This window comes from Mustela lutreola, chromosome 7 (genome assembly GCF_030435805.1).
Source record: "Mustela lutreola isolate mMusLut2 chromosome 7, mMusLut2.pri, whole genome shotgun sequence".
NCBI lineage: Eukaryota > Metazoa > Chordata > Mammalia > Carnivora > Mustelidae > Mustela > Mustela lutreola.
Window position 1 is genome coordinate 151,874,822 of NC_081296.1, and position 25,255 is coordinate 151,900,076.

The window sequence follows — 25,255 nt, forward strand, 5'->3', positions numbered from 1 at the left end:
AGACTGGGATGTCTCCTGCCTTCCCGAGAACCCACAGGCAAGCGAGGGCACAGCTGTGTGCCCAGGGCCTGGCACAGGGCAAAGGTCCAGTGGAGACCCGCAGACAGAGGACTGGTGGGGTGCCAGGGGTCGCTTCCAGCTGACGGGACAGTCGCATGCTGCCTGGGGTCCCCTCGCTGGACAGCAACGGACCTGGGAGCACACCCGCGGCCCTGGCCCTCCACAGCACCTCCCGGGGACACAGGGACCAAAGACCCTCTGAGGCCTCCCGGGGCCAGCCTTATCTCGTCCTGCAGACACCAGCGGGTATGAAACCCAATCAATGAAGGCGTGTGCGCGTCTGATCAGACGAGGCCGGGAAGTATTAGCAGGCTGGGAGCAGAGCTGGGGGCCGGTCTCGCGTGGCCCGGCCTTGGGGTGTGCCGATAAACCCCCACAGGGCGAGCAGCAATGAAGTCAGGCCCCGTGGGCCCCGGGGGCAGCAGGCCGTCACCCAGCCAGGCACGGCAGCGTAGGGGGGGTGGGGATCGTCTGGTCCCAGGACCTCAGGAAGCCAAACTGCCGGCAGGACCCCCGATGTCCCCAGCCCTCCTTGGCAGTGTCCCTAGAACAGGGACACCACACCGTGTCCCCTTACACATGAAGATGGGAAGGGCTTTTCGGGAACACACGGCGCCGGCCACCTTCCACCCCGTCCTCGGCGACTTCCGCCCCGGGAGGCAGAGCCAAGCGCAGAGAGCCTCACGTCTGCCATCTGACCCGACGCGGACTGTCCGCGGCCCCGGCACAGAGACACGCAGGGCACACCCCCACATGCCGCCTCGTGACCTCGTGTCCAGAGCAGGACAGGGAGGGTGCAGGGGTGGGAAGCAGGTGGGCTCCTCTCGGGGGCGGGGTCAAGCAGGGGCCGGACTCTGTGCCCCCCTCCCCTCCGACAGCCCCCCTCCCCTCCGGCCTTCCCCACCCCGGCTCTGCCTCGGATTCCGACCCATGAGCTTTCCAAGGGCGGCAAAGCTCTGGAACCGGAAGCCGGGAGGGCAGGAACGGGGCACTGACCCCTTATCTTGTCTGTGTTCGGGGCCTGGGAAACCGGCAGGTCCTCTCCCACACCAGGGCCAGCAGCCGATACGCGGGGCCACTGCTATTTCTGCCAAAGGGGAGAGGTAATTATAGCTCAGCGTTTGCCAGTTGGCCAAGTTCTGCCGCCCTGCCGAGGGGCCTGGGGCGGGGACGCCGGCCGGCCGCAGACTCGCCCCACGGACCGGCCGGCGGCAGCTCCAGACCCAGGCAACAGGAGGTTGCACGGGCCCTGGGCTGCCTCTCCGGGGGGCCCAAGAGTGAGCCAGCAGCACCCTGAACCACTCTCACTGGAGGACGCCTCAGAGCCTGGCTTCTCGGACCCCGGAGGGAGCCAGGTGAGGACCCAGCTCAGGGGGGTAGGCGGAAGCTCACTTCCCATTTGGGAATGAAGCTGCCGGAGTGGAGACTCACAGCCAGAGACGCCGGCAGAGAACCTGGCCCAGGAGGAAGACAGGAAGCAGGAGACAGGAAACGGGGACAGGCAGACAGGGGGACAGGGAGACAGGCAGGTAGACAGACGGACAGGCCGACAGGGGGACAGACGGACAGGAGGACAGGTGGACAGTGTCTGGGCAGAGAACTCTGCGTGGCCCTAGGACAAAGACTGAGGGCGGCTGTCCATCCCGTCCACCCGGGACTTGGGCTTTCAGTGCTAAAACGAGCACATTCCCAAGCAAACCAGGGTGGTCAGTGACCCCAGAAGACCCAGGCCCCTCTGAACCTCATGCCTTGCCTGTAAAGTGGGAGTGGTGGTTCCCAGCACTCTGAGCCCTTCCCCAGTGGCCCAGCCAGACCCAAGGGAGGGCCCTGCAGCCCCTTATCCGTGCTCCTGCCCAAGGCCCGGCTGCTGTGGGGTTCCCAAGTGCTTGGGCAGTTCCCACCACAAAGCCGGGGCACCCGTCTCTGCGGCTCTCCCCGGCCATGAGCCAAACGCGGTCCCTTCAGAAGTGGCCAGCAGCCAGGATTCTTGTCGGGACAGCAGGGCTGGGCACGGACACCGGCGAGCCCTCCTCAGAGGCCCTGGGGTCCTGCTGAGGGCAGATCTATGCGGCCACAACCTGGTAGAGCAGGAAATGGAGTCACTCCGGGCACTTAGCCCAGACCACAGCACTCAGTTACCCCAGGGAACTGGCCCTTTTGTGAGCTGACCTGATCGGCATTAATCTCCGTTCTGGCCCCCCGCGCATGTGGGTCACTCCTCCGACTCAGAACACACCAATTGCTGGGCGCCTACTGTGTGCAGTCCCCTCCGGGAAGATCAGCACATCACCTCCGTCTTCATGGTGTGCTGGATGGTGGCGTAGACCTCCAGTCTACACTGGGGCTCGGAACTCGGGGCGAGTGACACCCCAGGTCTCCCTGTGGCCGGGGTCTACCTGCCCCATTCTGCCTGGGGCTCTCGAGGTCAAGATCTCCCACTCCAGGGCATGCCCTGCACCCAGCAGACACCCAGTGTCCTCCTGACCCGCTGTTGCCCCATGTCCAGAGACGTGGAGGACCATCTGTGGAGCCTGCCAGGACAGCGCCTGGTCCCACACCCCTGCCCGGGCAGGCGCATCAGGGCAAGCCCAGGGAGCAAGCCGTCAGCCGGACGCGCGCCCTGGGGTTCTCCTCTTGCTGAGGTCAGAAATGTGTGTTATCTGGGGAGCAGCCAGCCTCCTGGGCTATGAGTGGGCTGGCGGCAGCCGGCCCTTCCTGGGGACCCCTGCCCACGGCCCCTCAGTCTGCCCCCATTCTCCAGTGAGGGACTGCCCACGGCCTCCTGTCCCCTTCCCCAGCTGGAAGAAAGTGAAGTGTGCGTCCTGGGGCCTCAGCAGCCCCCGGCTTTCGTTCAGGCAAGCTGCTCAGGTGGGGGGAGGCAGGGCAACACCACGCAAGGCCACCAGGCCCCGTGCGGACAGCTTCCTCCAGGGCCAGACTGTCCAGAGGCCACTGCCCCACGGCTGTAATGGAAACTTCTCAGCTGGCCCGGGAGCCACAACAGCTCCGGTTCCCACTCTGCTCAAGGATGCCATCGCCAGCGGACTGGGGGCCGGGCAGGTGGGTGAGGTCACCCCGGGGGTAGGCCCTGCAGGGGCCCGGGTGGGCCAGGACGGGGCCCATGCGTGTGTGGGTGTGTGTGAGCGAATGGGGGGTCAGCCATGTGAGAGTGTGTGTGTGCGTGTGGAGCTTGGGGGAGGCTGCGCATGTATGTGGGGCTCACAACTCCGGCCTCTGCGGGATGAGGTCCCGGCGTGGTTCTCCTGCCTGCACCCGCCCTGCGGCCCCTGGAGTCTCCGGACAGTGCGCGGGGCGGGCACAGGCTGTGGCTCCCCTCGTTCTAGCTCCAGACCTGCCGGCTCAGGAGGAGACCCTCGGTCTCCCCAGGGCTCCGGGACCTCCGGGAAGCTCTTCCAGCCCCCGAGCCAGGCTCCTGCGGGCAAACAGGCACCGTGCAGGGGCAACAGGAGCCGGTGTGGGCTCCGAACTGGCTGCCCGCCCCGTGGTCACAGCGGGGGATGCCCCTCCCCGCACAGGCCTGCACTACGTGGGGTGTCCGAGGGACCCCTGGAGAGCACAGAGACGGACCAGCAGGCAGTGGGTGGCCGGCGGCATGGGGTGAGCAGGGCGCAGAGACGCAGTCAGCCTGGCCCGGGAGCAAGTGAGAAGCCTCCCAGGCAGCAGCACAGAGCGATGGTGGGACAGGTGGCCCAGCCCTGGGGCTTGGTGCAGCTGGACACGGTGAGCCGGGTGGGAGCCGGTGGGAGCCGTGTGCAGAGCTGGGGCTCCGGGAACAGTGGGCCTCAGCTGCCGAGCTAGGCTACAGAGGATAAGCCTTGGTGGGCCAAACCCCGTAGACGGTCAGGGCTCTTGTGGACGCATGGCCTTGGCCAGACCTTAGGCTCCAGGAGAGCCTATGCTCCCCCTACGGCTCCCCTGGCCCCGGCCTGGGGCAGGCCCTGAGCCTCAGGCACCCTTGGCCGCGCTCTGACCGGCAGGTCCAGCCAGGCAGCCCCCCACCTAGAGACAACGGGGAAAGTGGGGACAGGCAGGGACCGAGGTCCCTCTCCCCAGGGGGCGAGAATGTGCCCTCAAGCAGAGGAGAGGCTGTTGACTGAGAAGCTTCGCCCTCAGGGTGTGTCCCCTGTGGTGGGAGGGCCGTGGTGACACTCAGGGCCCCAGGCCTGAGCTATTTTCCGCCCTTTATCACCCATCAGTCACGAGCGGCCTGAGCGGGGAGGGCACTCCGGTTACACACTGTCCGCTGCCACGGGCTCCGAGGCCTCCCCGCTCCCATGCAGGGCCCTGCCCTCGGCAGTCCAGCCTGCGGAGGGGGCCCGGCCAGGGGGCGGTGGGGGAGCCAGGAGGCGGAGCCGAGAGCAGTCGTCCCCGCCTCCTGTTCGGAGCCAGTAACGCTGTTGAGAAAGGTCACGGAGCCACAGCAAGACAGAGCCCAGGACTGAAGTCAGTCCTGGGGGTCGGCACAGGCCTTCACCCGTCTCGGAGGAAATGACATTCAAGGGGAAGCTGGAGCCCGAGCCAGACTGATGGCAGAGACAGGGCTAGGCGGGGGTCGGGGGGCACAGTCGGTGGGCAGCGGGGAGTGGGGGAGACCCGCCGACGGCGGACGACGACCCAGGCAAAGGCACTGGGCTGGAGAAGGCCCGGGGCTTCCATCGCACACTGGCAAGGGGCCCCGGCTCTGCGCCTGAGCAAAGCCACTGTCCCCGAGTGACTGTCCCAGGCCCACCCCAAGCCCGACACCCAGGGTGCCTGCCCCCCCCAAGCCCGCGGACGACCTCGCGCTTGTGATCCCTATTTTCGGCTGAGTAGACTGAGGCAGAGAATTAGGGGCCTCCCGAGGTCACGCAGGTCACACGGGGCCTGTGATGAATGCGTGGGACCCACACGGCTGCCTGCACCGGATTCAGAGACACCCACGGACACCTCACACGCCACACACACGCATGCGCACGGCCTGTTCACACTCAGACACACTCATGCACACGCACGCACTCACATGCTTGTGTGATCACAAGCCCTCGCCTTACACACGCGGAGGTGCTGCACGTGCACACTCACGCTCATATGTACAGATGGCACCTGTGTGTACGCACGCGGACACACGGACACACACGCACATGCGCACACACGCAGACACAAGCACTCACGCACACACAGACATGCTCACACAAGCCACGGAGCCCCGCTCACAGCCACACGCCCGCGCACGCACACGGCTCACACACTCACACACGCGCACGCGCGACGCCGTCCCGGTCCCAGGAGGGGGCCGGGCGCTGCAGGGCTCTGGGCAGGGGCCCTCCGCGCCTCTCCAGGCCTGTCTCCTCACCTGAGGGACCCGCACACGTTCCTGGGAGGCCGCGCTCTCGGCCCTGTCCCCCTCCCTGGGCTCCAGGCTCCTTCCCGGATTCCATTTGCAATAATAACCTGACGCTGAGGAGGAGAAAACAGCTCGCTTTAGAGTAACCGAAGCTGCCCAGTACGGGCCACCGCCGCCGTCACCGGGCTCTGCACAGCTGCGGCACCAACGCTGCCGGGGGAGGCACGCAATGCCCCGCCGTCTCCCCGGGGAAGGCCGCACGCGGCCCGCTCCCCCCTTGAGGCTGCCCGCCCTTTGGGGGACCCTGACGGCCTGTGTGGGGACCGTGTGGGACCCTCTGCTTCAGCCCCGCTCTCAGCCCTGGACACGGGGTGGGGTCCTTAGATGGCAGAAGACAGGGACACGCCTCACAAAACCCGCCGTTCGCCGTGTGCAGAGGGGGCAGGGCTGTCCTCCAGGGACCCAGACCAGGGAGCCAGAGAGAAGCCTGGGCCGGGAATAAAGGGGAGCAGGGGCCCTGTGCCAGCCCCAACTCCTCTCCTTCTCCGGGGGGACAGAGACTCCCCTCGTGTCCACGTGGCCTCAATTTCCCCACATGTACGCCGAAGGGGGGGGGCCGAACCTCGGGGCCCTCGAAGGACTCGGGCTCAGGGCCCGGCCTCACCTGCACGGGCCCCGGGCGCGGTCTGTGCCCACAGCAGGGGCAGGGCAGGTCTCAGTAGTCAGGAACCGTCAGGGGAAAGAGAATCCCCCCGAGAGGGGCCACAGCTGGGAAGGATGATGCTCACGGTGGACTTGGGGAGGCACCTCCTTGCAGCTAGTAAGGAAGTTAGACCTGGGCTGGGGAGGGACGGACGGACGGAGAGAGACCAGACTCTGCGGGGGCCCCACCAGCTCCAGCCCCTCCCGGAGCAGGAGACCCTCTGGGGCAGCCTTCCCAGCCCCTCGCAGCCAACAACGCCTGGCCCTGGACCCCTTCCCTCCACCCCAGGGTCTCCCCGACACGCCTCCACACGCTGCACATGCCGTGGTCAGTGCACACGTTTGGAGCGCCCCGTGCCGGCGGCTGGCTCTAAGTCACGGCCGGCAGCCGCGTGGAGCCCAGCGCGGCCCCCAGAGCGGATGGGGGCGAGGGTGCTGGGAGCACTGGCAGGAGAGCCGCACCTGCTGCTGGGCCCTCCGTCTACTCCTACCAGTGCCGCTCAGACAGTGATAGTGTCTCTGCTTCTCTCAGGGCCATGTTCCAGTAAATGAAGCCTGCAGGGCAAGCCTTGAGCCCCAGCTCCCGGCCAGAGACGCGACATCACACCAGGAAGAATGAAGAGGCTGCTCCAGGCTGGCCAATGCCAAGGGCAGCGAGGGTAAGGCTGGGTCCTGGACAAGCCCTGATACCGGGACCCCAAGGCCAAGTGCACCAGGGTCAGCCCTCAGGGCTCCCGCTGGGGCTGAGGAAGGGGGAGCAGAGGCAGGAGGCACAGTCCCTGTCCTTGCCTGAGCTGTCCTGGCCCCAGGACTCCCAGGAGAGGAAATCACTTGGGGGGGGGGGGGGGCTGGTGGCTCTTTAAAGATTCCGTTTGGCAGAGGAGGTTAGAGGCCCCTAGTGGGGGACACTTGTCATACCCAGAGGAGCAAGGCCACGGCCCAGGCAGGCAGGATGGGCCGGGAGAGAGTGCCGGCGAGGCAGAGGAAGCGGGAGCCATGGCAGGCTCTGGAGAAAGGCAGCAACAAGTCCAGAGGCTTCCCCAGTGAAGTCACCTTGCAGCTCGGGGAGGAGGGCCTGCGAGTGGGGGAGAGGGGACAGAGGAGGACCAGGACGGTCTGTGAGGGTGCCGCTGCGACAGGCCCAGGCCAGGGCAAAATGGGACCAACTTCAGACCTGAGTCCCCACCTAGCCTCTGTGCTCATGGCCAGGCTGGCGGCAGGCCACGGGCACAGGAGCTCCAGCCGAGGGGAGGGGACAGCCATGAGCTGGGCCCAACCCCAGGACTAGGAAGGTCCCATGTCCCCCAGAAGGCCAGCAGCAAGCTCTGTGTGGCTGGGACCTCCCAGCCAGGAGCCATTCAAAACGGGTGTACTCAGCTCAGAACAGTCTGTTGTCCCCATTTTATAGGTGGGAACACTGAGGCTCAGAGCAGTCTAGCAACTCTACATTCCAAACTCAGCGTGGGTGGGAGGGCAGCCCCGCGCAGACACCTGGGGGCACCTGGGTCCAGGCTCTATCCCTCTCCAGCCCAGGTCTCACGCCCAGACCCCTCCCGGTGGCCACGGGTGAGTGAGAGGCCCGCAGTGTGACACAAGCCAGGCACAGAGCTCAGACAGACCCGGCTCAGGGCCCGGCTTCCCCTGTGGTGCCCGGGCACAGAGGAGACCTGGGGCCCAGCGTTTCAGGACTCAGCGAGGTTTCGTGTAGTGGCTCGGGCAGGAAGACGGCCCTTGGTGGACAATCACAGTTACGGTCATGGTCCCCGGCATCACGAAGTGCCCTGTCGGGGTTGGTACCAGCCACCAGGCAGGGGCAGCAGGTGGGACCCGTCCACGGGGTCTGCACGCACCCCCCAGCGGGCCCCCCCACCCCCCGGGGCGTCTGTACAAACCTGGCAGTGACAGCAGGGATCCTGGCCAGGGCACCCTGTCTTCAGCCCCCAGGGGCTCACTTCTGCCTGCTTCCCTCTGCCTCCCACCCCTGTCCCCAGGAGGGCGACAGGCAGTGCCCCCCCTCCATCCTGAGGCGGAGCCGGCCACAGCGCCGCGGCCACGGGACCGAGCCACAGAGGACCTCGAGGCGGGTGCGGTTCCGGGAGCCCCCGGAGGCGGCCGTCCACTGTAAGGACAGAGCGCGGCGAGCAGGCATGGCGCGGGGGGCGGGGAGCCACACGGCCCAGGACCTCACGGGGGGCCATCGGGAGGGACCACTGCCCCCTGTCCTGTCTCCACAGACAGAACCCCAGTAAAACCCAGGCCCACGGCTCAGGTTAGACACAGACTAACCGTTGCGAAAACAGGAACCGGCAGGAAAAAACAAATCTGAGCCGCCTGTGGAGGGCCCGTACAGCGAGGGCAGTGGACAGTGCCCCGCCTGCTCCCCCCGCCATCGCTGGGCGCCTCCCGCTGCCCCGCAGCAGCCCCATGCGGGCGTCCTTCACTGCCCGCCTCCCGGATCCCCCAGCCCCGGAGCCCCGCCCCGCCCCCCGTCCTCTCCTCCCCTGGGCCCTGCCGCAGGCCTGCCCGTGGGACCGGCCCCTGTATCAGCTGGCTCCACCGCAGAACAAGTCACCGCAGACTCAGAAGCTTCGAGCGGCCCACGTTTATTATCACAGCGACCCCATGGGTCAGGGGTCTAGGCTTGGTGTAGCTGGTCCTCTGCTCAGGTCTCCCAAGGTGGCCATCCAGGTGTGGGCCGGGACCACCTCCCAGCGGAGGCCCGGGGCCCTGGTCCAAGCTCACAGAGCTGTTTGCGGATTTCGCTTCCTTGCAGCTACAGAACCCGCAGCGCTGCGCCTCCGAGACCAGGAGCGGACGGACACTCCCTCTTGTTTACACGTTTCCCTGATGAGGCCAGGCCCACCCAAGATGCTCTCCCTTTAGATGGACTCAAAGTCAGCTGATTGGGGTTTGCCCCTCGGCTGCAGAATCCCTTCCACTTTGCCTTATTCTGCTGAGCAGGAGCCAGGGGAGGACACACTAGAGGGCCCAGAATCGCGGGGGCAGCCTAGATCCGGCCTGACACTGCCCCCAAGCAAGTGCTTCTTGAGACCTGCCGAGTGGTGGGTAAAACTCACAGGCGGCACATGCTGATGTCTCCCCGGATGCCCACCCTAAACATCCCATTCAGGTCTCAGCTTGCCTCCCAAGGGCCCTGCGTCACTCATGGGACTCCTCACACCTGCTCTCTGCACCCGTCCCTCCTGGGTCCAGCACTCGCCCCCACAAGCTCAGCTCCGCACTCCCCCGGGAGCTTCCCAGCAGCCCTGCAGACGGAGATTCAGCGGGCGGGGAATCGGGGCCCAGGTGGTCCAGGGGTTGGCCTGGGCCTCCCCAGTGCACTGTGGGGGATGGACAGGAGGGAGAGTCCTGCCCGGCCCTCTCCCAGTGCCAGCCCCTCCGGTCCCGCCCCAGGACCCCTGCAGGCCCCCCTGAGCCACCACGGGGTCACCGCACTCCACACTCCCACAGGCTCTGAGAGCAGCATCTAGCCTCTCGGGCTCCCCGAGTTCTGGCAGCCTGAGCCTGAAGCCGGGAGGCCGGGGGGACCCCTGGGTGACGTGGGGGGGAACTGGACGGGGGTGCATGGACCTTCCACCTGTGAAACGGGGTGGCTGTACCTGATTCGGCCCATCTCCGGGAGCTTTGCGGGGTGGCCGTGAGATGCGGGGTCCTGAGGACACTGGGCAGGCGGAGGCAGCATGCACCCCCGGGGGGGCCCTCCCTGCCCGAGCCCACCCTCGGTTCTCCTTCCCAGACATCGCCGGCAGGGATACCACCACGGCCACCACCACTGCCAGGGGTGAGTCTGAACCCTCGCACACCCCCAGGGCCTCCAGCAGGGCCCCCCGCCCCACCCTGGCAAGGTCACTCTCTTAGCCAGGACCCTGACACACTGTGCCCCTCTGTGGTCACTCCCCCGTACCCTTTTCCCCCAGAGAGGGTGCTGGGGCAGAGCCGACGGGAGGCTCTTCGGAACCCGCCCAACACTGGCAGAGGCCCCAGGCAAGGATGGGGGTGTCCACTTCCCGTGGGATCCATGCGAGACACCCCAGGGATCCCCGCGCCAAGGGAGCCCACTTGGGGTGAAGCGTGCTCTGTCTGCAGCCTCCCCACCAGTCCTGCAGGGAGCAGGGAGCCCCGCAGGGTCCTCACTGTGGGGCCAGGCCTGCGGGCAGGGGCTCATCGGGTCCCCCTCCACCCCCACCCCAGCGCCCAGCCGGCTGCAGCCCCGAGGCGGCTCCCTGCTCCTTCGGCTGTCCGTGTGCATCCTGCTGATGCTGGTGCTGGGTCTGTGCTGTGGCCGAGCCAAGCCCGTGGCGCTGGCCCTTGACGACCTGCGGGCCCGGCTCCTGTACCTGAGGCACACAGCCCTCTCCTGCTGGCGCGGCCTGCTGCAGCTCTGACAGGGGCGGGCTCCCCTCCAGGCCTGCAACTGGCCGAGTGGGGGGGGCAGGAGCCCCGACAGGCAGTCCCTCTTGATGCCCATGTTGGGCTCCACGTTGGGCTCCACTGCGCAGTTTTATTATAAAGAGAATCCATACATGCTTTGGCCTCCGAGAGCCCCCCAGGCCCTCCCTCCCCCCGGTGGGAGCTCTCCGCACCCTTGGGCCAGGCCCGGATGTGGCCACGCAGAACCCCTCGATAGGGACACCGGCCCTGTATCCGTGGGGTCCCTCAGAGAGGACACTAGCCTTTGCTGCTTGGGGCTTGCGGGGCCTGGACCTCAAGGCCCGTGGAGACAGGTGGGTGCGGCTGCTGGATGTGTCTTCCCTCTCGACGCTACACACGGGGCGGGGGCCTGGGGTCTCCGCTTGTTGGTGCCGTTGGGGCGCCAACCTCTGAGCCGGCCTGACCGCTCCTCGGGGGCCCCGAGACCTCAGGAACCCCTCGTGTTCCAGGGAGACATACGGGCTCTCCCCCTCCTCAGCGGTCTGCCTGGTGGTGGCTGAGAGCGAGCGAGCTCCGCCCGCACCCGCCGCCGTCAGAGCACGGCCCCCCGTGCGGGGCCCCCAGGCTGTGCCGCCGCTGAAGCTCGGCGTCCCGGGACTGTGCACACAGCACGCCACTGCGGGCGTTGTGAGGCCGTGGGGAGACAGCGCGACAGACTCCAGGGGTCCCTCCAGACTCGGCGGGGGGGGGGGGGTGCCTGAACAGAGCAGGGAGGCCTGTGGCCGGACACCCAGAGGGACCGCTAGGAAGGCGCCGTCTCCCCCAGCCACCTTCAGACAGGGGTCCACCGGACAGCCAGTGCGGTGCTGCCCCTTCCCGGAGTTAGGACCTCAGTGTCCAGCCCCACCGGCTAAGCAGGGACACGGATTTTCTATTAAAACACACTGTCACCCCTTTTATCAGTCTGGGGGTTTTTACCCAAAGGAGGGGCATGGGGACGATTTCCTTGGCTAAAGCAGAGGTGGGGGCACCAGGGAGCCTTCCCTTCCAGGCCTCAAGGGCAGGGGTGGTGTTTTCCAGGGTCGGGGTTTGGGGAGCCCAGAGCAGGGAGCCCAGTGGGCCTGTCTCCAGGAGCCGTAGCCTCCAGAGGGCCGCAGTGGGGGGGCCCAAACCCCAGCCCTCACAGACCCTCCAGCTGGTTCTAGGGGAACCAGGGTGATTGCCGCCAACGCCGGCACTGCCCAGCCCCCCCCCAGCCCCCACCCTCTCTCACCCCCACCCCCTGAAGAGACAGGCAGGTTACTGCCCCATATTCCAGGCAGGGAAACCGAGGCTCGGAGAGGTTGGGTCACGTGCCTGAACCCATGGGGCAGGCACAGGCCTCGGGCTCAGCCCGGTCTAGTCCAGGTCGCATCTTGGGGAAACCCTGCCGCCGGGGCTCTCAGCCAAGGGCCGGTCTCCGGAGGGTCCGCACAGCATGAGCTGGGGCTCCGGGAAGACGACCCTGAGACAGCCGCCCTTGCCCCCGGGGCGTCGCGGCGAGGAGAGCCCCCGGGATGTGCGCACGCGTGAGGGTCCGGCCGCAGGAGGGACGGCCCTGACCCCGTCAGTTCCTGAAGCTACAGGGACGCGCCCGCAGGTTTCTAAGTGTTAGCGGCAGGCGAGTCCCGAAGCCAGGAAGCGCGGAGGGGGCAGGGCGGGGACCGGCGAGGCTCAGGAACTCTGGTGTTTATTCTGACTTTGAGAAATACATACACTGAACTGGAAGAACCATGACTTTCAATTTCGTCAGAAGTAGAATTAAAACAAAGACGAGTCGTCCGACAGCAGCTGGGAGAAGCAAGGCACCGCCACAGACGCGATCCTGGGGTCCTGTCTCAGGAAGCCTGGGCCCTGCCCGTCCTGCCTGCCCCAGGGCCCCCCAACCCCTGTCCCCTGCAGGGCACACAGCGTGGTCCCACCACCCGCTCCCAGGGCCCAGCTGTCCCTAAGACCCCAGACATGGACATCGGGAGGTGCCGGGTTCCACCAGCCCGAGCAGGTCCGTGACGACCGTCCAGCTGTGTGGGTGACACAGGTGAGTGTGGGCGCACGTCCCTGCCGGCCTGAGACCCGAACCTGCAGTGGGCCCTCAGGTTGCAGGAGCCCATGGCCCGGCGCTGCTCCTCCTTCCCAGAGCCTGGCTGCCCGCCCCACTAGACACCTCCACACAGACCCAGACCCACGGCCTCTGGAGGCCCTGAACCCCCCATTTGGGAGACCAAACCAGCCTCCGGCAGCACAAGGCACAGACACGGGGAGTGCAGTGAGCAGCAGGAGGCTCAGCCCTGGGAAAGGGTTGCCCCAGTCCTGGACAGGACTCAGCGGGCTGCGTGCAGGTGCAGAAGCCGGGGAGCCCTGGGAGGAGGAGATCCATAGCCAAGCAGCCCCCCAATTAATGAGGTCACTGAGCTCTGGGGTCCCAGGGCCCCCAACTCCTCTTCCTGCCTCTGTGTGGACAGAGTCGTGTCCTCTAGGGGCCTCGGTGCTTTGGACGCCATCGGATGGGAAGGCAGACCGTCCACTGGGCGCCCAGGGCACGGGGCGGGGGGTCCCAGTGGGAGAAGGTACAGAGGAGCTGCTGGGTCCTCACCCACCCCGATCTCTGCACACGCCTTCTGGTGCACACACACACACACACACACACACACTCACAATCACACTTGTGCAGGCACACATCCCACTTGCGCTCACACACTCGCACATACGCACACTCACACCCCCAGGCTAGTGCATGCGCTCACACACAACACACGCACGTGTGCGGCCAACACACGCCCCAGCTCACACCCCGCCCCACGCAGACTTACACGCACGTGAACATACCGGCACTCACAGGCACCTGCAGACGCCCACAGTGGCTGCTGCCCCATCCCCCCATCCCCAGGAGGTGGGGCGCCCCCCAGCCCATGTCCCCACCTCCCCACACTGTGAGACGAACATGGGGGTCCAGGGCCTCCCCTGGCAAGGCCACGGGGCTCCCCCAGCCAGTCCTGGGGCACCAGGCGCAGGCTTCCCGCTCTGACACCACGGCTGCTTGCCAGGACGTGCACAGAGCCACCACCGGACGGCGGGCAACACCGCTGACCCTGTGCTTTCGCTCCTGAGACCGGCCTGGCCGCCGGGGGCCGCGGAGCAGGAGCACAGGGAACTCAGCCCTGCAGCGGGGTGGGCCAAGCGCAGGGCCGGAGGCGGGAACACACGGCCGGGGAGCTCCTTCCTGCCGTTGGCCCCCCGCTCCCAGGTCCCACACACGGCTCAGGAGCAAGAAGGAGGGATGGGTGGTCAGCATGGGTTGGGGTCACTCTGGGGACACCAGCCGCTGCCACAGGGCTGGCACGGAATGACACCCGGGCAAACAGGTGGAGACGCCGTGCCGCTGAGGCGCGACCTGCAGGAGGGCCAGAGGCGCCCAAGAGGGTGGACACGCCCCGCCCAGGCTCGCCAGGCCAGTGCCCCGAGACAGGTGTGCTGCACGCGCGTGGGGCCCGGACGACACCCTGGGGCCTGTGTGTCCCTGTCTGAGGGCTGGCACCCGCCCCCCCATCCACAACCACCCTCGCGGTGGGATGGGGGGCTGGGTGAGTGCAGCCACTCCCGTCACGCAGTGCCGAGGGGAGACATGCAAGGCGAGGGGTAGGTGGGGCTGGGCAGGGTCCCCAGCCGATCCTCTGGGTCGGGCCATGAGCCCCGGGCAGGGGTGGGGGGCGTCGGGGGCCGGCTCCCCTGCCCACCCCTAGATGACGGCGCTCTTCTCCTCCTGAAAGGAGGCGCGGGGTGTCGGCCTGGCCAGGAGCAGCTCCTTCTCGTGCACCAGGCTGTCCAGCAGGTCCTCCTGGCGGTAGTTGTGGTAGACTTTCAGGAACGCCAGGGTGGCGATGGCCAGCCAGGCCAGCCACGAGGCCCAGAGGCCGAACTACACAGAGGGAGGGCAGAGGCAGGGTCAGGAGGCCAGCCAGACCCACCCTCCACCTGCCCCAGAGCAAGGTGGGGCCCACGGGGTCGCAGCGCCTCCTCACTCACCCACCCAACACCCCCCCCCCGAACTCAGGTGGTACAACGCATCCGGGGTCTCTGGCCACCCAGGCCCCCCGGCAGCTAGGCCCGCCCCGCTCCGCGGAGAGCCCCTCCGTAACACCGCCTTCTCCAGCTGCTGGAACAAATCGACCTTTAGCTGCGGTTCCCAAACAGCAGAAAAAGAAACCATTTCATCAGAACCAGGCCTGAGCCACAGCAACCAGACTCTCACTGGGCGTTACTTGTCACCAGACCCAGCTCTCGCTTTCTAATCTAATTAGCGCAAATTAGGGCTGAAGCATTTGCCACTGAGATGTTGTGCGGGTGTCTTTGGCGGTCTCTGCACACGTCAGCAGAGACCCTCCAGACACACTGGACGCCCAGCCCCTGGAGGGCGCCTCTCCTTGGGAAGGGTCCTCAGAGCAGCCCCTGGCCAGCGTGAGCCCTGAGACACGGGCCTGGGGTCCAGAAGTGGACCTGGGTGCCAGCAAGCCCTGCTCAGAGCTGGAAGGAGCCAGCCCCACCTGGGCACCCTTTGCAGACAGCACCTGCCTGAACACAGATGCAAGTTTTGAGAAAAAGCCCCTACTGACCACTAGCAAATCCTGACATGCCAGCATCCTCGCTAAAGGGCTCCCCTGAAATGCACCTGCAGGGCAGGGAACGAAGCTCACGCAAGGGCAGGGCCGGGACAGGGCTGTCCCCTCACAGCAATCAGGGGTGGGCTCCTCCAAATTCACAGGCTAGATCCCCCCACACCCTTCCTCGGACACATCGGCTTCCCCTGGCCAGGGAATAGCCATGAGCTCCCAGCATTTGTCTGAGCGTGCCCACTTGGCACCAGGACCAGAAACCAAGGTCCCGGCCCTGGCAATGCAGACCCAGGATGGGATGCCTAGTTTCCTTTCCACTCCCTCAGCCCCTGGACCTCACTTCTGCACTTAGCTCACCTGTCCCCTCCTCCCAGGATCCCCCAGGCCTCACCCCTCTCCACCTCCAGCTGCAAGAGCCCCCCCTCAGCCCCGGAAATCCAGGAATATCACTCACTCAGCTCGGCCTGGCGCCATCCTCAACCTCCCCTGGAGGAGGGCGTTGGGAGGCAGGCGGTGCACGCAGTGAACGGACCCCCTCCCCAACAATGCATGCCTCTGGCCGGCCTGGCAGCCCCTCCCACCAGGACAGCCCCGCCTACCAACAGCCCCTCCCACCAGGACAGCCCCGCCTACCTGCGCGATGGCGAACTGGTCATAGAAGGCCGAGTTGTCCACGCTCAGCTCCAGATCGATGTCCTGGAGCTCCTCGCAGCTGAAACAGCCAGACACGGGGTGGCAGGTGACGTTGGACACCGGGCACAGGGAGCGGCACGCAGCACCCCTAAACAGTGAGGCAGCTATCCCGACCCCAAAGACCTCATCCCTGACCCCTTCCAACCAAAAGCTTCTGCTCGCGCTCCTCCCCATCCCTAAGGCTGTCTCTTCCAAACCCCCAGGAGAAGGCCAGCTCGGTTCTCCGCAGCCCACCTCCGAAGGCGGCACAGGGTGGGATCTGCGGGGCCTCGCCGTGTGGTCCTGTCTGGTCTCCAGGACCCTGAGCACACTGGGCCTCTGTGCCCCAGCCCGGACCCATGCCCGGGGGTGCAGGAGCCTTACTCTCGTGTGAAGAGGGGACCCACATCAAGGGGGCAGGTCCAGGGAAGGTGCAGGCCAGGTGTGCACAGGTGGGAGCCCTGGACAGGTTGAGCAAAACCTCGTGCTCAGAATAGGATTCATGCCTCAGGACGTCACTGGGGGCAGCAGGGAGGGGCAGGGCCCAGGCCCACCTGTGGGGCACAGTGCCCTTCTCCGTGATGGCGTCACACCACATGCTGAAGCCCACACTCACGATGGTGCTGGCGATGAAGACGAGGAAGACCACAGACGCACTGACCAGGAGGTTCAGGAAGGCGTAGAGGAAGGAGCTTCAGCAAAGGACAGGAGAGGAAGGTCATTGTGTGCCAGTGCCAGGAGACAGCTGGGGGCTGGGCCCGGCTGGGGCGAGGGGGCCATGCAGGGCCACCAGGGGACACTTGCCTCTCCCGCGCTGTCCCCCTCGCTGTCCCCAGCACAAAGTCCCATGCCAGCCTCCCAATGGCCTGAAGTGGCAGCGCTTGCCAGCACGGCCTTCCACAAGATGCAGAACCAAGATCCAAACCCATTTGGGTTTGGAGATCCAAGCCCATTAGGACCAGCACCTCTCCAGGCCACTCCCCTGCTCAGCGGCCCTGAGGCCCTGTGCCCACATGGTCATCCACACTGGCTGCCTGGAGCTGCGGTGTGACGGAAGCCTGAAAGGCCCAGCTGCGACCGGGGAGGAGGTGTGGGGGAGCACGGGAGGCAGGGCCACACCGACACGGCCTCCCTAGGGGCTCTTCCATCCTCTGCCTGAGGGGCCATGCAAGGGGACCACAGCAGTGACCCCTCTCCCGGGCTCCTGGCCGAGCTGAGCCAGCGCAGACCTGGCAGGGGACCGGGGCTGGTGGAAGCTCATCTCCAGGGGCTGCTAGGGGAGGTCCCTGGTGGGCTGTCCCTCTACCAAAGGTCAGTGCCCCCTCCAGGCGGCCACCAACCCTCCGCTCCGTGGTCCCCATGGCCAGAGTGGGTGCCTGGGCCACTGCAGCGTCCACGCCTGGCCCACATCCTCGTCTCTGCCAACCGCCCCCCTCGGGCTAGCCACGCTTGGGTGAACCACACGTTTCTGGCGGGGACCCCGACGGCCAACCCTGAATGACACAATCCGGTGGGCCCTGGGTGCTCTGAATACGGCATCGGGGCCTAAGGTCATAAAGAGGGGTACATGGTGACCCACCCCACCTCCAGGCTTGTCACCAGGCAGTGTCAAATCCGGCCCACCTCAGGTCAACTGTGTAACCTTCAGCAAGTTACTCTCCGGGTCTCAATTTCTCCCTCTGTAAATCAGGCAGCCAGAGCCCCCACCCAGTCACTGTGGAAACTGAGGGAGCTTCTGTGGGCAAGAGATAGAGTGACAACCGCAGGGTGTGCTCCAGAGCACGTGCTCCCTCCCCGGACAGGCTCCAGCCGTCACCGGAACCCGGACCTGCTGCCCGGAGCTGCATGCGTGGGGCCGGGCCGTAGCCACAGGGGATGGATGCGTGGGGGCATGGTCAGCAGCCAGATCCCTGCAGATGGTGGCTGGGGGCCAGCCATGCCCCCTGCGGTTAGTGTGGGCCCAGGCAGGGCTCAGGGAATCCACTCCCAGAGCTAATGCTCTAAGGAAAGCAGAGGTTCTTCAGAACATACACCCTGACTTTGGATGGCCCGCCACTCCAGCTGAGGAGAACACGGTGGTCCCAGGGGGAGCAAAGAAGCTGCCTGTCCTCAGTACAGAAGGCCAGACCCCCAGATGGCAGTCTCCTAGGTGCCCTCCACCTGCCAACAGCCTTCTGCCATCCCACCAGGTGTCCTGCCCAGCAGGTGCCCAGCATCCTGGATGCGAAGCCTCTGCCCCCAGGAGGCCCTCCTAGCTAGAGGAAGAATGGCCAGGGTGCAGAGGACATGCTGGCCAGGTCACCACCTGACCTCAAATCCTGCTCCCTGTCATAGGAGGGGGAAGCAGGCCCCACGTTCTGTGCCGAATCCTAGAGATGCATACCAGCAGCTTGCTGTTCCCTGTGTGGCCAGAACACCCCTTGGGGAGCCCCCAGCACAGCCTGAGACACACAACCCCACTCCCATCGGAGACCTGCCCCACCACCCCCTCAGCGGGGTTTCCACCACAGCCTCCCAGAGCCAGAAACCCCGACTGTCTGCAGATTTCAGCCACATGCCTACTGCACAGGTATGACTTGGAGTTCTCCGACGACAGGAACACGGCATCCCCATCCCATGAGACAGGGAAGGGGCGGCTGCGGTCATCCCCCCAAGAGCCTCCTGCTGTGTCCATTTCTGGTCTGTTTCCATGGAGCCTGCCTGGGCTTCCCAGAGCTTTGAAGAACTGGGTGTGTCCAGAGCCTACCTGGGCCCGGCCCCACAGATTTCACAACATAACCCCGCTCCAGTCCCCAAGGACCCACAGGACAGCAGCCAAACAACCAGGAGGGCCGGCACAGCCTGGGTTAACTTCTTCTTCCTCACTGCCTCTCAGGGTGCCGGCCTGGATGTGCCGTCTCCATGGTGACCGGATCCCGGGAAGCCCTGGGAGCGTCTGCGGGCTGGGGGACATGTGTGGGCCAGCAGATGGGTGGTTTTGACCCGGAGTGCTCCCCAGCCGTCAATCACAGACTGCTGCCACCTGCACACTCCGAGGGCTCAGCACACTCGGACAAAGCTGCCCCAGACCGCCAGGCCTGCGGCCCACCCTCAGGTCACCCCTGCGCCCCCAGCCAGAAGCACCCCGGGAAGCCACGGGTGCCACTGAGTCACGCACCTGTTCCTTTCACCCTGTCCGCTCCTGGACACAAGCTGTCTGGGTCCCCATTTGCCCAGGGACACACCCTACGAGGTCTGACCCAGGCTCCGGGGTCCCAGCTGTGAGCCCGCCCCACAGACCAAAGTGTAGGGTTCTACCCTTGCTCTCGGTGGGGCTCCTGGATGGTCTCTGCAGCCGGACTCTGGAGAATTAGCGGGCAGGGCCCTCTAGGCCTACGAGCAGGACAGCGGCGCTGAGGTCCCTGACGGGCCCTGCCGCCCCACGAGCTCCCTCTAATGGCCTTTCCGAGCCTCCTCTCCGCCCCGAGTCCCACTGACCCAGCACTTGTCTGCCTGCTTTAGGAGGCCTGCCCAGCAGCTGAGCTGGGATTGGCTTCTCTGGGTTCCCACCTTGCCTGCGGCTACAGGAGGCAGGCCCAACCTTCCCAGGGGCCCAGAACTTGCCAACACAGGCAGCAAGGGTTGACCCCTCAGCCAGACTGTGGGCCTGCAGACCTCCATGCTGGGGAGGGGTGGGGGGCCCAGGGAGGGTGGGCTGTGGGGCAGCCGACTCACAGGCAGGCATGTTTCTGTCTTCATTCAACAAACACTAATTTGTGACTCGCAAGCTCAGCCCTAAGCACGCAGAGAGAAATGAGGTGCACGCCTGCCTTGGGCTCATCCAGCCCAGGGTCCCCCCCAGATGGAGGGCCAGCGCTGGATGTCCAGGGGAGCTCTGGCTCAGTCTTGCCAGAAAACCGGGATGAAGGGTCGGCACCTCGACAGAGAGCATGGCTGGCTGGCTGCCACATGCCCCTTGTCCCTGTGAGATAGCTGGCCTCCAGGTGCTCAGGGTCTAGCTGGTGGGGACCTGGAAGGTAGGGCCCGGCCTCTGTGGCTCAGTGGTGCAAGATTCTGGAGCCCAAAGGGACCCCCAGAGACTGTGAACAGGGAGGGGAGAGCTAAGGGCCCAGAGCCTTCGAGAAAGGGAGTCCTGGTCATTTCCCACAAATCGGGCCTCAAAGCTGGAGAGCAAGGTAACGGTGGTCTCTCCTCTTATCTCACAGTTGTAAAATGGGGTCTCTTGAGGCCACTGGTCTTACAGGGACAAGGGCGGGGGGGTGGTGGGCATGAGCTGAGGCCCAAGCACAGCCCCCGCATGGCTGTGCCCACTGCTCTCGGCTTCCCAGGTGGAAAGCACCCCAGCTACTCTCTCCGACTGCTGTCCGACCTCTTCCTCAGACCCTGCCTCATATCGAAGGGGCTTCCCCACCCTGATCTGCACAGAGACACTGACTAGGGTAACACCCAGCATGACAACGTGCAGGCAGATGGCATCTCAAACGCCTCCTGGGGCCACCAGCCACCGCTGTGGAAGAAGGAGGCCCGTGGCAGGGCAGGGTGGCCCCCTGACCGGCCCAGGCTCACCCTAGGCTGAGCCCCAGCCTCACAGCACCTGGAGGCCCCCCCAGACTGACACGTGGCTTCCTGTAGACCCTCAATCCAGAACCTCCGTGTAGTGTGCTGAACTGTGACCCTAACAACATGTGTCTGGTACCCCAGTACCGGTGTGTGTGACCTTAACTGGGGGTGGGGTCTCTGCAGGCGTCATTCAGCTAACGATCTCGGGATGAGGTCGTCCTGGATTGAGGCTGGGCCTTAAGTCCAACGGTGAGTGTCTTTATAAGAAGACGGGAAGAAACGGAGAGAGGAGAGGCCTCGTGAAGACAGAGGCTGTGATCGGACACACCAAGCCCAAGCCAGGGAAAGTTCAGGGTTGCAGGCAGCCACCAGAAGCGAGCCTAGAAAGGATTCTCCCTCCTGAGGGAACCCACCCTGCCAGCACCTTGACCCCCGGCCTCTGGCCTCCAGGGCTGCAGCAGAACAAATTGTTGGTGGTGTGTTGTGAGAGCTGCCCTGAAACTCACACACGTGGGTTGCTGGGCTTTGCCCCTCTGGGTGTTTCTGTCCCCACGCTGGGCTGTTCCAGGCCTCTTCACCCACCACTCCTGTGAATCGTCTCCAGCCCCTCTGTCCGTGCCCAAGCCAAGCGGAGAGCCCTCAACAGTGCCCACCTGACCCTCTGACTCACTGAGACCCTCAGAGCTGTAGCTTGTCTCCCGTGTCCCCAGAAGAAAACCCCCTAAGAACTGTCAACCAGGGCTCGATGGGGCCAGGGTGGGGCGGGGTTTGGGAGCCCGGGTTTCCCCTGTGGCTGTGAGGCCCATGAGGGGCAGGGCTGGGTGTGGCTGGGTTCCCGGGAGGCCCCAGCGGTGGAGGCACAAGGGAGGCTATGGGCTGAGGACCCGGGGTCAGGCCGCATCCCTCCCTCACAGCATGGTGCCAGCGTGGGGAGAGGTGAAGAGGAACACGGAGACCAGCAGGCGGGAACGCCTCGTGGTCAGCTGCTCCCTGTCTTGCGTCCCTAGGCAGGCCTGTGGGCCTAGAGATGTGCCCTCTGGCCTTTGTCGCATCATCATCCTTCTTGGCCCGAGGAAGGACGTGGGGATGAGGAGTTTGCTTGTCAGCCGGCTGCCCGCCCTGGTCCCTCCCCTGCGCCTGGAGGAGCTCCGCGGAGCTGTCCACAGCCCGGAGGCCTGCGCTGCGCCCCGCAAGCCAGGGAGGGCCCAGGGCCCCTCAGAGATGACAATGCAACATTTGCCTCCGGGGCCGCCTGGTTAATGCCCAAAGCGGGGCGGGGGGGGGGGGTGTTGCACGTTTAAAGGGGAAAGTACTGGCCTCTCATGGTCCCCGGGTTCCGCGCAGACAAAGGGCAGTTTGCACGGAGGCCGTGAGCGCCCAGGGCTGATTTTCTGGGGCCTCCGACAGCCCCCGCCGCTCTGGGCTCGGAAGGGGCGCGGCGCCCGGCCCGCGGGCTGCGTCTGACGGGGCAGGGCGGCCGCCGGGCCCCCACTTACCCCTCGTGTCCCTTGCAGAGGAAGAAGAGTGTGCGCCAGGCGTGCGCGGCGGCGAGCAGCAGCGAGAGGAGGCTGGCGAGCAGGCTGAAGCGGCAGGCGGCCGGCGGGCCCCACTCCTGCACCGTGAAGCGCTCGCGCTCCTGCACCGTCAGGTTGGCGCTCAGCCACATGCCCTCGGCGAAGAGCAGGCAGCGGCCGCGGAAGTCGTGGCCGTTCTCGGACAGCGGCACCACCACCACGAAGCTGAAGACGAAGGCCAGGAAGTAGCAGACGCACTGCGCGAAGAGGAAGTGGTTGAGCGCCATGGCCGGCCGGGGCGCGCCGGGGCAGAGGCCGGCGGAGGCCGCGGGGCGGCGGAGGAGGCGCGGGTCGGGCCGGGGCCGCGCGGGAGGCTGCGCAGTGGCGGCGCCGGCGGGTCCTGCGCGCCCCGCCCGGGACGCGTGCGCAGCGGCCGAGCGCGGGCGGCGCCTGCGGTCAGCACCGCGGACAGCTCCCGGGGGCCGGGCCGGGCCGCGGGGGCCGCGCGGGGTGTGCGCGGGGGGCAGGGACGCGCCCCGGGGGCCGCGGGATGGGAAGGCCCCCGGGAAGGGCGGTGTGGCGAGGTCGGCGCGGGAGAGCGACTCTGCCGTTCGCGGCCGCGGGGGCGACCCGCGCGGCTTTACGGGGGCGGCCTCCGCCCCAGCCCCCCCGTGCCCCGGAAGGAAAGGAGACTGAGCGGTCCAGGGGCGACGTGTCCAGGAGGCCCAGAGTGCTGGGCGGGAGGGAGGTTGCGGGCCGGGCCGCAGGGACTCATCCGGGGCCCTGGGGCGCGCGGGGTAGGGGGAAGGACGGAGACTGGGGGCGTCGGGTCCGTGGGAACCCGGGGGTCATGGGGGGAGGGGTGCGCGCAGGGAGGAGGGAGCGGCCTGCGAGCTCCGTGCGCTTCTGTCCAGCGCCGCTCCCTCAGCGGGCACATCCGTTATCCGGCCGGACCGAGCAGGGCCCTGAGTCGGTGTTTGTAAGATAAATAATGGATGCCCCGAGCACCTCATTAAGACAGCCTTCGCGGAGACGGAATCTGTTGATGCATTAATTAATAGAATTAATGCCTTGTCTGGTTCCCTTAAAGACTAAGTCACGTTTAGTCCAATTCCCCGTGAGGAAGCTCTAGCCCTGCTCCTTCTAGAAGAAATTGCCCACTGGTTTCAAATTACATCAGCATTTCTGTTGCAAGCACTGAAAGACCTTTTCGTTTTATTGCCAAAGTAATATATGCTTTTTCTTAAGTCAAGCAGTACAGATACACATTAAGTGAACAGATAACGGGGCCTCCTCATTCCCCACACCACCCTGTCTCACTATCGGGGTAACCACGTTTCTAGACATTGTGCTAAGCACCTCAACACTCTCACAAATGGACACAAAGGCTCCCTACTACAGGTACCCTCCGCACGCTGATCCTCGTATTCAGCAACACGCAGCGGGGTTACTCCCTGCCTGCACACTCAGATCTATTTTATTCTCCTTAATAATTGCATAAGCTTCGTAATAACCATGGTGCCGTGTTTCCTTAACTCTTCCTCTTTGGTTAATTCTTCAATATTTGCGGTTTCAAGTATCGTGGAGTGAACATCCTTATGTCTGTCTGCTTGCCCACCTGTGTGGTGCTTCTTAGAAGAGGAATTTCTACATCCCAGGTTTATACACACGGGAAGTGTTGACAGAAGGCGCCAGACTGGTGTCTAACCGTGTTGCACAAACTCACTCCCATATCCGTGTCACAGACACCGTCTCCTAAACTGAGACAGGTCCGTTTTACAGTTCTGTCAGTCTTGCATGGAAGACAATATCTCATTGATCGTAAGGATTCTCCTTACCACCCTGAGTTCCAACGGCCTTTCCTGTGCTTGGTGCCACGTGCTGAGTCTCTGTGACTTACATCACAGCTCGTAGTCACTTCAAAGCATACCCTAAAGACCACCCACACAGGTCTGGGACAGCAGCCCTTTTCTCGGATAGTTCACTTGGAGTTTCTCCTTCTACGGAGGACCCCAGTCCAACCAAAGGAAGCCCACATAGGCTTCAGCATCCACACCCCTCCACACATCTTGGGCAAGAGTGGGCACCCCATCCATCCGTGATCCAGGGGGCTGACAAGTTAGAACACGTCTGGAGGTGTTAACTTCAGGGTTTGGTCAAAACTATAGAGACCATGTCAGTGAAGAAGGAAGTGACCAACAGGAAAACTACAGGATAAGCCGGAAAGATTATTAAATGTCTCCCATCTTAAAAGGCACAAGACCCTGGAATTTTTAAAGATGAGTTCTATTTAACCTCCATAAGTCAGGGAATTTCTTTGTTATTGAAATCACTCTGATTTATTAAAAAAACACTAAAACTCTAAAATTCCTTTTTTAAAAGTCAGCATCACATTAATGCTAATCCCTCATTAGAAGAATGAGGCAAAGAAAGTAGGAATTTTTACATGTTGACACGTGGATACAGCCCCATGTAAAGGGTGATCAAAAACATGAGCAGGGGCGCCTGGGTGGCTCGGTGGGTTAAAGCCTCTGCCTTCAGCTCAGGTCATGATCCCAGGGTCGTGGGATGGAGCCCCACATCGGGTTCTCTGCTCAGCAAGGAGCCTGCTTCCCCCCCTTCTCTGCCTGCCTCTCCCCTTGTGATCTCTGTCTGTCAAATAAAAAATATAAAAAATTAAAAAAACATGAACTAGTAGCATTTGTTACAAAACCAAGAACAGCTAAGCTTTATGAAACTGGTCAACGATTTATTACACCAGCAGATAAAGGAGAAAAACGCAGTGTTTATGTCAAGAGACACCCAAAAGGCATTTCATACAACTGAATGACCATGCATTAAAAAAAAAATGTGCAAGAGCAGAAGAAATTTATGTAGATATGATTAAAAAAAAAACACTTCAAAAATTTGCACATATTAAATCAGGTAAAGAGATGAAAATTCTCAGCATTACAGCTATAACTGCAATTAGTTTGAGAATTCCAACCAATGAAACAAGTCAAGAAATTGGAATATACAGTAGAATTTGCCATTTTGTACAAAGACTAGATACAGGATAAACATGAAAAACCCAATGCCCTTTCTCCGGTATCTCAGGTCAGGTTCTCTGGGAAACAGACTCAGACTCTGAAATCTACGTCCAACAACACACGTGGCGAAGCCGGACGCAGAACCCGGTGCCGGGAGAAGCTTAACAGAGGCCCCAGCCACCAGCACGGGAACGTCTGAGAGTCACTTGGAGACGTCCCAAGCTAAGACATGAAGCCACGCCCATTCTCCCACATTCTCCCGTCAAGGGGTGTGGCCCTGGGGAGGATGAAAGACCTTGGGTGAGGCAGCCTCCTGGGGCAGAGGGCAGTTTC

General features: G+C 64.4%; 2 protein-coding genes across 3 annotated transcripts; one reads left to right on the forward strand and one right to left on the reverse strand.

Annotated features, from left to right (window-relative positions):
• The first annotated feature begins 1,140 nt into the window (after positions 1-1,140).
• Positions 1,141-12,143, forward strand: C7H14orf180 (chromosome 7 C14orf180 homolog). Of its 2 annotated transcripts, none has more exons than XM_059183294.1 (5): positions 1,141-1,415; positions 6,639-6,765; positions 8,098-8,227; positions 9,864-9,908; positions 10,319-12,143. In XM_059183294.1, exons 2-5 carry the CDS (start codon positions 6,655-6,657, stop codon positions 10,510-10,512), a joined length of 480 nt encoding a protein of 159 aa, XP_059039277.1. In that variant the 5' UTR covers positions 1,141-1,415; positions 6,639-6,654; the 3' UTR covers positions 10,513-12,143. The 2 variants fall into 2 exon arrangements, with proteins under 2 accessions (XP_059039277.1, XP_059039278.1); XM_059183295.1 differs by lacking the exon at positions 1,141-1,415 and adding an exon at positions 2,936-3,120.
• A 68-nt stretch (positions 12,144-12,211) lies between these two features.
• Positions 12,212-22,241, reverse strand: TMEM179 (transmembrane protein 179). Its single transcript, XM_059183293.1, has 4 exons — positions 21,876-22,241; positions 16,374-16,511; positions 15,781-15,859; positions 12,212-14,453 (listed from the first exon to the last, which is right to left on the reverse strand). The coding sequence occupies exons 1-4, from the start codon at positions 22,178-22,180 to the stop codon at positions 14,274-14,276; spliced, it is 702 nt and encodes a 233-aa protein (XP_059039276.1). The 5' UTR covers positions 22,181-22,241; the 3' UTR covers positions 12,212-14,273.
• Between the last annotated feature and the right edge of the window lie 3,014 nt (positions 22,242-25,255).